General features: G+C 38.5%; 1 protein-coding gene across 8 annotated transcripts in view; it reads right to left on the bottom strand.

Moving 5' to 3' along the window:
* rnf220a (ring finger protein 220a) overlaps positions 1-12162 on the bottom strand; it is a 120325-nt gene extending 108163 nt beyond the window's left edge. For 2 of the 8 annotated variants that reach the window (XM_042718517.1, XM_042718519.1), the window contains exons 1-2: positions 11857-12141; positions 1693-2530 (exon numbers count right to left, since the gene is read on the bottom strand). In XM_042718517.1, coding sequence (XP_042574451.1) covers positions 1693-2341 — 649 coding nt within the window. In that variant the 5' untranslated portion in view covers positions 2342-2530; positions 11857-12141. Of the gene's footprint in view, positions 1-1692; positions 2531-11856 lie in introns of all 8 variants that reach the window. The other 6 variants (XM_042718515.1, XM_042718518.1, XM_019119082.2 and 3 more) reach the window with 4 other exon arrangements.
* Positions 12163-12481: the final 319 nt, after the last annotated feature.

Here is a 12481-nt window from a genome sequence, read left to right as displayed (position 1 = left end):
AATTTCAGGATTTGAGTGAGAGTGCACACACACAAAAAAAAAATTAGGAAACCAATTCTATAACGGACAGTGCTTCTGACAGAGAGAGAGAGAGAGAGAGAGAGAGAGAGAGAGAGAGAGAGAGAGAGAGAGGAATTAAAAAAGTAAGATCTGCAGACAGAGGCATAAACCAATAAATAGACAAGAAAGCCAGGTAAAATGAACAGGAAAAAAGGTCCCATTTAATATATAACAGAAGTTAATGGAGCATTACATTATTTTACAGCATTTATTAATCTTTGTTAATGTTAGTTAATAAAAATACAATTAGTTCATAGTGCCTTAACTAATGTTGATTCAGCTTTTGATTTAAAAATTAATTTGTTTGAGAATTAGTTTAATTAGTTAATGTCACATCAAGTAAAACTAATAAATGCTGTGAAGAATTGTTCATTTTTAGTTCAAGTCAATTAATGTAATTAAGTATAAGAAAGCATGGAACTTACCAGAAAACAGAGAACAAATACAAACAATAAATAAATAAAATAAAATAAAAATAAGTGGCACCTAGCAAGACCTTCATATACAATCTCTGAATTTACTAAAAAATACACTTATTTGTGTGTTAAGTAATTATTGTTAAATTATTTTAATAATAATTAATTTTTTAATTAATTACATTAATGTGTGTCTCATAACAAACATTCTTCTCAAATCAGATTTATTCAGAAAAACAATTATTTATTTTTGCTAGTAAATAATTTGAGAATGAAAGCAGATAAGAAAGAGTTTGTAGAACTCTGTGTGTGTGTGTGTGTGTGTGTGTGTGTGTGTGTGTGTGTGTGTGTGTGTGTGTGTGTGTGTGTGTGTTTCTGTGTGTGTACCTATGTTTTCACTGGGGCTTCTAATGTATTTGAGTTAGAGTGGTCAGGTTAGATTACTACAGTAATACCACTGGGCTTCCACTCTGCAGAGGTCTTATGAATCTGTGCACACATTTCACATTTCCTCACCTCCCAAACACACACATACACACTCATTCAGACACACTCTCGCCCAAGAGAAACCTCCATTTCATTTATGAGTTTTATCTGTGGAATTTATCTGCTCTGTAAGACCGGTAGGGCACACTCTCTAAACATTCCCCAGCAGTTTGACTTGTGAAGCGGGACACACTTTCTACATTATAGGGATAACATTTTACGACAAGAAATTTATAAGTTAAGCACTGTTACACACACCCATATAAATATATATATATATATATATATATATATATATATATATATATATATATATATATATATATATATATATATATATATATATATATATATATATATATATATATAAATATTCATTGCTGTTTGGATTAACTGTTTTTGTTTTTTAATCAGTTCATTATTTTAAATGTTTTTCTAAAATCACTTTACATTAATTTATTTTAATTAACTATAGGTCTCACCTTTTATATGTTTGAGACCCATCTGAGAGTAGCTAGCTTATATAAAAAGAGGCAGCAAAATAATCAATATGTGAAACAAAACAAAATTTATCAAACAAAAGTGTGTTAGTGTGGACCTACACAACCAAAAAAATAAATTTTTGGATCTAAAAGTAGTAGTAGACTCTGAAGAATTTTAGTTATTTGTACAGTTAGTGGACAGTAATAGTGGACTTCATAAAAAAAAAAAAAAAAAAGAGTGTACTCACAGCGTTCAATGCGATCCTCCGGACTGGACGAGGTTTCTCGGTCTGACAGCAGGCCTGACACTGCGAAGATCTTCTTGCCTGCATCTTCCACGGCTTTGAGAGCACTTGGAGAGCTGGAGGGGATCTGAGAACCGCCAAAGTCATACTCTTTCCCTTCTGCGTCTGAGTAGCGCAGGTGCGGAGAAGACTCGGCCTCCAGGCAGCCCTTTAGCCGCTTGGCTGGGGTGAAGGCGGACTGGTATCCACCTCCCGCTCCATCACGGTCCTCCAGAGGAGAAGCGAAGGGCCGAAAGGCCCCAACGCCACTGTGGTTGAGCATGCTTATGGGGGAGCAGTCCAGATTTGGTGGGGCAAATTGATGATGGAGGTGTAGGAGGGAAGGAGGGAAGTCCCTGTTTGGGAAGCCTGGTGGTACAGCACCCTGCCGGTGGTACATGGAGGCAAACGTGTAGGAACCATTGTTGAAGGGGAGGTGAACGTCCTTCTCCACAGAAACTGGCACGCCGAACGGGCGAGGCTGCTGGCAGGGGATGGAGGCATCGCGGCTGGCTTCCGCCGTTGATGCTAGCACCATTAGCGCTGGGGATGCTAAAGGGTTGGGCAGGTAGGAGGAGCTCTCCATTTTGAAAGCTGCCCGGTGCAAGTCCATTTTGGAGACTGGGCTGGGGTTGGGCGGAGGAGGGGTTAGGGGCGAGAGCAGAGGGGTACGGGGGAGGGGTGGAGAGAAGAGAGACGGGGAAAACGGTATGGGCAGAATGGTGCAAACTTTTGTGCTGTCAACTCTCTGGCAGAATCGTGGGTCGCTCTCACTGGCAGCTCATCCTCGACGTTCCTCCACCTGAAGAAAGTTGAACAGAGGAGGAGTTAAAACACTTAAAACACTCTGAAACTCTTGCCTACTTTTCCCTTTCCGAAATAGAAAGTTTCCCCCTGCAGATCTGAGGTTCAGATCACATATAAGCCTCTTACTCCATCTCCCTGTCTGCAGAGCAGAACCGCGTCTGAGGCAGATAAGAGCTGTACTCTGATCAGATAAGAGCGCGGCCCTGCTCGTGTGAACACCCTGGTCCTCTGCCTCTGATGGGATTCTCATACTGATATCATATCAGCCTGCCATCTGCACAGGAAATTTGAATGAATGAATAAATTAGCCGCACTTCACCCTTTGACCCCTGCTGCAGCCAAACAGCCTGAGAAGAAGCCCTGGAGGATAACTTTCACTGATTGGCAGAAGTGTGAGTGGGTTTAATGAGAAGCGTTTTAGTGTCTATTTGTGCGTGTGTGCGTCTGTCCGTCATAACCAATCCCTTGAGGGTGACCTGAAAGTGATCTATTACTATTAGTTAAATGGACATTTAACATACATGAAATTCAGAATTTATTTTACTGCTCAAACTGCTCACTCAAATAAAAAAAATAAAAAAATTACTCTGTTTAATAGCATTAAATTTCTCTAAAATTTTTATCATCGACCATTACTGAAAAGGGGTTACAATGGGTATAAAAAGATTACTTTTTTAGTTTGAATATTAGTTATTTGAGGACATAAAAGTGTACTACACTACTGTTCAAAAGTTTGAGGTCAGTATTTTATTTTATTTTTTAAAGAAATGAATAGTTTTTTTTCAGCAAGCATGCATTAATCTAATTAAAACTGACATCAAAGTCATGTATATTGTTGCAAAAGATTTCTATTTCAAATAAATGCTTTTCTTTTGAACTAACTATTACACAAAAATATTAAGTAATATTTTCAACATTAATAATAATAATAAATGTTTGTTGAAAAGTAAATCAGCATATTAAATTTTTTTTTTAAGGATAACGTGACACTGAAAACTGGAGTAATGGCTGATAAAAATTCAGCTTTGCCATCACAGGAATAAATGACATTTTAAAATACAGCAAAATAGAAACCAGTTACTTTTAAGTGTCATAATATTTCACAACATTTATATATATACATATATATAAATGCAGCCTTGGTGAGCATAAGAATCTTCTTTTATAAAGATTAAAAGAAAAAACTTACTAACCGCAAACTTTTAAACGGTGATGCACGTTTTGAGATGTCACGTGTGTGTACGGAAAACAGAATTTAATCTGTGCATCTGGAGAGCAGGTCCTCTTATTCAGAGTAATTCAAATAGATGGGCCCTTTAGACTTGTGTCACGGCGAGGCCATTTCAAATGCCACACAGAATATCAAACTGCATCAAAGAAACTCCTGGGGAATTTATCAGGGCATTTTTACAGATATCAGCTGTCCAGAACACTCATTCGAATCAATTTTAAAACTCGATCTCCACACACACACTCTGCGGCCCAGTAAAAAGAGCTTTACATTATCACATACATGGCAAGGGAATGTGTGCTGTTTCCTGTCTGTAGAAAATGGGTTACACTACACCGCTTGATGCTGGCGAGAAGCCCAAGAATCGCATTACGTTCCGTCTTCTCACTCGGGCCTAGCTGGGAAAATAGCACCTTGAAAATGTACCAATATCGAAAGCCCCCTCTCTTTTTTCCACTCTCACACTCATCAGGGCCTCGTCTCTGTATCGAATCTCTCCCCTCGGATAACCTCTAAAAAATGAGTGCGGGTGGGTGTTGATAGCAAGGTAATACAGTGATAAGTACCTGGATATTTCAATTTTATTATCATTACCATCAGTGCAGTCAGGCAGTGTGAAACTGGCAATCCAATAAAAGGACACAGGATATCCCCCCAATGGCATACCAGAGAGAGAGAAAAAGGGGGCATGACTAGGCTGAGTGTTGTACAGATGTGCTAATCATTTCTGTGGCTGCGGCCGGTCTGCCTGGTGCCCCAGCTACACACACGCACAAAAGCATGCACAAACTGAGAGCCCAGTGTCCCAGAGCAACCAAAGAGAGCAGTGAGTCAGCCTGACACACACTGACACGCCAAAGTCTGTGTGTGTGTGTGTTTGAGTGAGAAACAGAGACAGTGAGAGAGAGTGAGAGAGAGGTCGAAAGGGGGTAGAGGACCACAATGTCCACCACAACTCTTGTCACGCTTCTTTCCCTCCATCCATCAATCTTCATGCGAAAAATCCAAGATTCAAGAAACCATCTTAAATGAGGCAAAATAAAATCCATTACAAAGTGCTCAACATTGTAACGCATCTCTGCATTGCAAGGATTATTAAAAAACAGACTTGAATGACAAATCAAAAAAGCTGATGTTGACATAAAATAACTACATGAGACTAAATTAAACAAGTAAAAATAAATACATGTTATTAGTTTTACATTTAATTTAATAGTAATAATAATTAATTACCCTAGGAACTTATATTTAAGTTTCATTATGTTATATTTGTCACAAGTAAAAAAATAAGATTGATTATCCGGGGAAAAAATAAATAAATCTGTCATTGTTAAATTGATCCAGCATAAATCTAGCATTGCATTTCCTTTTCAAATTACATTGTTATGATATTGCAGTGTCAGTTGCCATGATGAGCTATGTGTCTCTCTTTTAGAAAGTTAGTGATGTAAAAAAAGAAAGGGTACAACAAAGACAAATAAGAAGTTGTCAACGACACATTTTCTCGGCACAGCTCTGGGAAGCAGAGCAAATGAATCCAATTTCATCGACAACAAACGACTGTCAAATTTGACTGCTGAGAGAAAATGCAAAAGTTTCGGCGGAGGGTGTCACTCAAACCGCAGCTCCTGCTCCTCTGCCTGTCTGTCAGTATATTTAGAGATTGTTGACAACCGTGAAAGTGCCACTCTTACATTTTATTACAGGACAGGGCAGACACTGTCATTCAATACCCTCAGAAAACACACACATTCAAACCCACACATCTGAAAACTGTCGGAGCTAGACACCATGTGAGAAGACAAAAACGGCAACAGTTACAGGAATGCGGACGACGAAGGGATTTCATGCTAATTGCTGCTCCAAATTAAGCCATGCCAACGATTTCTCAAGCTTTTTTAACTTTCACTGAGCGGCTTCCAGCGGTGTCAAAAAATATGATGTGGTGTGAAGGCTGTTATGCGTGCAGCTGCTAAAATGGAGAGCCCTCAAACGACGACGCAGGAAATGACACTGGCGCAGTACGAAGCACATTTAAACTACTTTGCTCTTGAAAACTTCCCAAACGCCTTTGTCTGAAGGGTCTCAGCAGCACTCTAGCACTCGTTACGTTTTTAATCACCCTGGAGGGTAAACTTATGTTTATGCACAACAGACTTCTTAAGCATCCACTCGAAATGGCTGCCGCCACTGACACAAACACGCCACTCCAGTCTCCCCTCAGCTTGTCAATCAGGAAAGCCGCGTTAAATATTTGCGGTGAGGAGGGTAAAAGGTGCCACGCGGAAAGCCCAGGCAGCACTTGCTCGGCAGAGGACGGCTCACTTAGTATTCCTCAAGGAAGAGCTTTTGGACCGGAGGACAGTCGATATTATTGAAAATACAGTCATTCAACGTCGGCTGGCCTGCAACTTAGGACCACGCAGATAATATATCCTGCTGAATTAGAATCAAAGCCCTCGTGATATGAAATCTTCCTCGGTACAATTCAATAACATGCAGCAGCTGCGGTATGAGACATAAAAAAATGAACGCCTGCATCCCGAAGACGTGAAAGTGAGATTTAATGACAGACTGAGAACACAGTGAAGGATAATGACACTTGGACATACAGCTAACTAAATCAATAATGATAGTACAAGCTGTGCCTCAACACTCCAGTTCACTATCAACAAATAAATTCCCCACAGTGTATGACACACAATAAAACCCAGCAATAAATAGTGGTAATCAATCACTGCTTTATTGGATCTTATCGCCTACATAAGCATACCAAGGGCCTGCCTCTAAACTTTCGCAACTTTTTTCCCCCCCCAGACAAAATTTGCACGATTTACTCTAGGCGTAGAAAACGTGCCACTCGGCATGAGCTGTCAGAATAAGTGAGGATTTGCTTTTCAAATAAAGCTTTGCGGTGGGCACCGGGGAACATTGATTCATTGTGAACAAAATGATTTTCAAAGTTTCCTGTCCTGCCTGCCCTATTCATTTCAGGGGCTGATGGACTGTTTGTCTCATCCCACCCACCTGAGCCAACTAATTCCTCACTAAGCCCAGATTATTTGCAAGGTGTCTGGATCCTCTGCACTCAGAGCCTGGACTGGACTGCAAAGAAGCCGAGGCGACACCAAACCACCCACCCACCTCACCGCCCTTACAGCTGTCCACTGCTGCCCGCCACTGTGTACCGAGACAGAGCAAGAGAGAGAGAGAGAGAAAGAGAGATTTTACACTGTTTTGATTTCGCCTTGTTTGAGCACACTGTTCGCCAACCAGGGGCTCGTCAATAATAGATAACGAAGCAAAATGCGAGAGCAGTCTGCCACTAAACCGCCTGAACTTGTTGGCTGGCCTGTCTTATAAAACACAAGATTAATTTAACTAGCACGGTTTGCCTCTTATTCCAAATTCAGTTCCACAACATTTTCCACCGAGTAAGAAAACTGAATGAATTTCATGCTCATCCTTCCACAAACTTGTGCATAAAAAATAAATGCATTTTCTCGCTGTAAGAATAAAACACAATAACTAATGTAAAAGGCATTTATATGCATTTCTAAACTGGTGGGAAGAGCTGTGTCTCACTCCTAGACTAATGTTCAGTGGGAAGATACCAAGCAACATTCAGACAAGCAGAGAGATATAGGACTCTTATTGATCCCAGGCAAATGCACTGGTAATGCCTTGTGAGAGAGGGTGTAAAATTAACTTATTCTACACCTCTAAAACTCACATCTAAATAATGGACAGCTAGGTAAATCAAAAAAAAGAACAAACTACAAAAACTAGCATAGCCATTGAATCTTCAGTCATTGAATCTTCAGTCAGCTCAGCTCTAACAGTGTCTTTGCCATAAGTTTTATATTTATTCACACAGGACTTATTTGTTGCACATTATTTATATATATATATATATATATATATATATATATATATATATATATATATATATATATATAGTAAAAATAAATCTGTATGTTATTTAATTCTGCACTTCAAAATAAAGAGTGCAGGCACAGCCAACGCCCCGTTGAGTGCTGCTGCAATGGCTGAGACAAAATAAATACAGTTTATCATAAGGTCAATGCGCGGCAATTTATTCTAACTAAATTAGCGTTGATATAGTAGTTATCAATTTAATTTAGTAATTTAATAATTAATATAAGTTAGAAAGACATGATAAAAACATCAGCAATGAACAAAACTGTACGCATTAAAGCAATTAAATATAAATGAAAACCACAATATCTTAACTCTTAATAACAAAGAAACTATATATAGTTACACAGCATACATGCTAGTAAAAGAAGACGAAAGCGATAACCAGTGTTAAAAAAAAAACTTCGAGTAGCAGCAGATTTTATTCAAAGGCTTTGCTGCGGTTGGGGCGCTTTACCTAACAAACAAAGTATCTCACTCACCATAAAATTTCAAATGTTCCGCCTCGGCACTAAATAAAAAGGTACATGAATAGGCGTGTCTGCACGCTTCAAAACATAATGGAAGGGGACATGGTGAAGTTAGGCAATCCAAGGACTACACCTGATTATTTTCATCTTTATACAACCGTCCAAACTCTTGTCACGCACTCGCATCTTAAATATTTCTCTACAAATTCAAAAGAATCCTTTAAGGACCACGACCTTTCCCTGTGCTCTAACTGTGGTATTAGATTATTTTAATTACCATACCATGCCACCATCTGCATGACAAATGAGCTTTCGGTGAAGTGTTTATTAGCACGTGAAAACATAAACATGCACGAGGGCGGGTGGGTACGAGTTAACGGGGTTAATTCTAGTTTAATTCGTTGGGAAACAGCACGCTTGTCGATAACATGGAATAGACAAAAGGCCAATCAAGCCTCAGCTGCATTTGAGAAATGCATGCTTCATTTACTTTCAGTGCGCGGTTTCGAGTGGAATTTTCTTATGAATCCAGACCAGAAAGACTTTCTCAGTCACATATTATTGTAAGTTAGAGACGCAGAACTTCTTGCTGTCGCTATCCTCGCTGTCTGTGGGGAAGGATGCGCGCCTCTCCTTCTAATTGTTAACAAGAATGAAAACGTTTGATGGCGCTTGATCTTTTTTAATGCTACAAATCCAGATTAAAATAACTCTGGCCATTGATCCGGCCACTGGAATCGACATTAATTTTAGTTCACTTCTCACTTTGCACGGGGATCAATGAGAAGCAATAGCAATTGACATCGGCGCTGAAAAGGACAGAACAGAAAACGCAGGGCTGAAAATCGAAACGCTGACGAATAAATCATCTGCTAATTTTCTTCCATCCTCTTCCATCTTTGCATCTACTTTTCTTCCATCCTGCTGTCTCATTGGGACTCGAACCGAACTATTGTGTTAAATAATTCGGGGCAAATAAATAAATAAACTCACATGTTTATGGGATCAAAACTTGAAATCAGCCAGAATGAATAGAAATGCGATGTTGAAGTTTTGGATGCAGGAGAGCAACAGGGTGCAGTGATTTAATTCGGTTAATTTGCTTTCATTCATAATTTTTGATAAAACGGATTAAAAAACATACTAATAAATTTTTGACTATTTAAGAAATCTAAACTTTTCAACAGATGTTTTGCATAATCCTCCATGTATGATTAGAATGAAAGTTAATTAAAAAATAATTCAAATGAACACTGAAGGATTTCACAAGGCTCCTTATCTCACTGTCCATTACTTATATTTATCATATAATCTAATTTAACATTCTCAAGTGATTTTGGCCCTGCTCGCTCCAGTAGAAATATCAATTAACACACTTATCTTAAAAGACACTGTAATCTTTGAGGACTATAGTTTCATTATGTAATGCTATTTCCGAGATTCAAAAACATAAACATGATGCTATTATTTAAATAATCTACGTAATCATCAAACACGGCCAAATTTAATATTAAGTGTAATAATAAAGATTTATGACTAAAAATCTACAATTAAATATCGAGCAAATTAAGCGTGTAATAGTGAAAAATGATTCGGCCAGTCTAAATGAAAGCGCGTGAATAAAGCGCGTTCATGTCCTGTAGGCTATAACCTTTTAAAAATAAACAATGAATAAAATCATTTAGGCTAATATAGATTTGGGAGTACCAGATATTTGTTTTTGTAAATATAAAATATAAAGTTATCAATAATAATCCGAGTCAATTGCAATATAGGCTATTCACAGTTGTAAAGTGCAAAATAGTTTCATATTTACTGCACAAGGCCGTTAAATAATACTGGAACAAAATAATGAGCTAATAAACTCCCTCTTACAAATGAAAATTCACAAATGAAATATGTTAAATTAATGAGGTTATTTACTTAACAACGAATGTAGTCTGTCACCCTAAATATAAATAATTAATGTGACTGTGAAGAAGAAAAAGACTAAGGAGATTTGCAGGCTGTTTAGACATGTAGCTCTGTCCTAGCACTGAAAATATTAAATAGATTAAACAGACATATTAATGTACGCAAAAAAAAATGCTCCTTTTAAGTTGTAGAATTGAAGACTAGTGTTTTATTGTGTTTGCTTGTTTTATTTTTCTAATATTTATTTTTGTTGTTAAAAACAATACTGTTGTTAAAAAACAGGATACAAATAAGGCGTTAGTAGAATTATTCAAATTATTGGAAACTGCAAATAATAATAAAAAATATATAATCTAAGTAAGCAACGCGAAAATGTTTTTGTGACATTGTGGAGAACATACATTAAAAGAATAAATCGTAGATTACAAGTCTTAATCTAAGAGCTTTGCCCAGAATTTTCCTTGGAAATTATATTATCAACTCATGAGCACAGTGGAAACACTCCCGTATGTGTTGTGTAAATTGCAGTGACCCATACAAACAGGTGTTTCCTTGCAACTTGTTTCCTTACTGCACGGATTCGATCCCGTTATAAGTGCTATCCAACTAACTGCTCCGAGTAGGCCTATAGTTTTCTTATTTAACAACCATTGTTGACAGATTAATTTAAAACTAAACATTGCTTTTTCAATTAACACACATGCGCACTTCCAGAGAAGAAAAATAAAGAGTATAACGCAGGCCAAATGTCTATTGTGGCTTGAGAACAAAATATAAATTATCCGCAACATTGGTCTCGAGCGCATTAATTCCCGCTCTGATTACAGACTATAAATGGAGAGGACTATAAATGGAATAGTAAAATCTTCACTCACAGGAGCAGTTCTCACGTCCACTATACCAGTCACAAATTAGTTGGGAGCTTAACTGAACTACACAATAAGCTGGTTTTAAAGCCCGGTCTGCACTGATAACGTTTAGTTATTAAAGGTTAACCCACTAAACATCACACACAAGCATGTTATACTCGTGGGTGGCCGCATACACGCGCACATCATTACGGGTATCATTATAACAAGTTCCCCTTTAGATCCATCAACCAAAACCACTAGTATTTCATTGACCTGCCTATTTCCCACGACACTAGAAAACGCTTAGGCAAGAGAACAACTATAAAATGAGAGTTTATATGAACCGGCATTTTTGAAACGTTACGCCGTGATAAACAAGATTGTTTAGGGTCATAATGATTTATTTGTTAATAATATGTTGACATCTTTTAAGCGTAATAAATGTTTCTCACATTCTCAGAAGTATGGCATTCCAGTCAGTTAACCAGAGGTCAATTTCAGCAAACTTTAACACCAGGAACTGATGTTAAAGTCAAAGCAAAGTTAGCTGCTGAAATGTTTAGGAGTTCAGTAACACTTCCACAATAAAAGCCATAAAGAGTCAAAATTATTGCCGCAATCAAGCCATTACGCGCGAGCGAAACATGGTATCTGATAGGAGATCTATTGATATGAAATAATAAAGTTGCGCATCATCACCTTAACTCAATTTCCACACAACAAAAAGCAAACAACAACAACAATAACAAATGCCGTGCTATCCCGGAGCAAGACACAGCCACTTTGGGGTGCGTTAAATCTGGCTCGAGGTCACTCATTAAGCAGTCAGATAAAACTAGATTTCTTCACAGAAACATTAGACGCGTTCCCACGGGATCATAAGAACTATCTCTGTCAAGACATTCAGAGCACTTACGTTGTTTAAAAAAATCCCTTGGAAGATTTAGCAGTCCTTTTATCCCCACAACTGAAACTTTTCGAAACAGGCGAGCGAAGATCACCGCGAAGCATGAGAAGCAAAGCAGAGTCGCACCTCGAGGAAAGAACGCGAGACGGTCGCCGCGCGTCAGACAGTTTCCCGGGTCGTGTCGTGGGTTGAGAGTTGTATCAGTTGCATGTACCGATGAGAACGAGTCTGCGTTCAGTAGCAAAGCAGAGACGATAGGCAGAGATTTGCTCAGAGGTGGAAACAGTGTTGGAGGTGCAGTGCTGCCGCTCAGCGCCAGGTTCGCTCATTGACTGACATTCATTCTCTCCTCCTCGCGCGCTGAGGACCCTGACCCCCCTTCTCCACGCTCTCGTGGGGGATCTCAGAGGCTGTTTTGTGAGCACGGAATGAATTATCGTCTCTTCTCACCATTTAGAAGACCTGGAAAATGAAGTCCACGGCAAAACAAAAGATGTTTCAACAATGCGCCAGGTCTTTACAGAAATAGGTAAGTGTGCAGCGTCCCATCACGCACCGGGTTGCTCTCGAGTTTATCTTCAGCTATTTTTAGTCCATATAAGTGCTTTTACATGCTGTAAAAAATAATTATATT

The sequence above is a fragment of the Cyprinus carpio genome, chromosome B2 (genome assembly GCF_018340385.1).
Source record: "Cyprinus carpio isolate SPL01 chromosome B2, ASM1834038v1, whole genome shotgun sequence".
Classification (NCBI taxonomy): Eukaryota; Metazoa; Chordata; class Actinopteri; order Cypriniformes; family Cyprinidae; genus Cyprinus; species Cyprinus carpio.
Note: the sequence above shows the minus strand (reverse complement) of the source record. Positions and strands in the feature narration are given on the sequence as shown.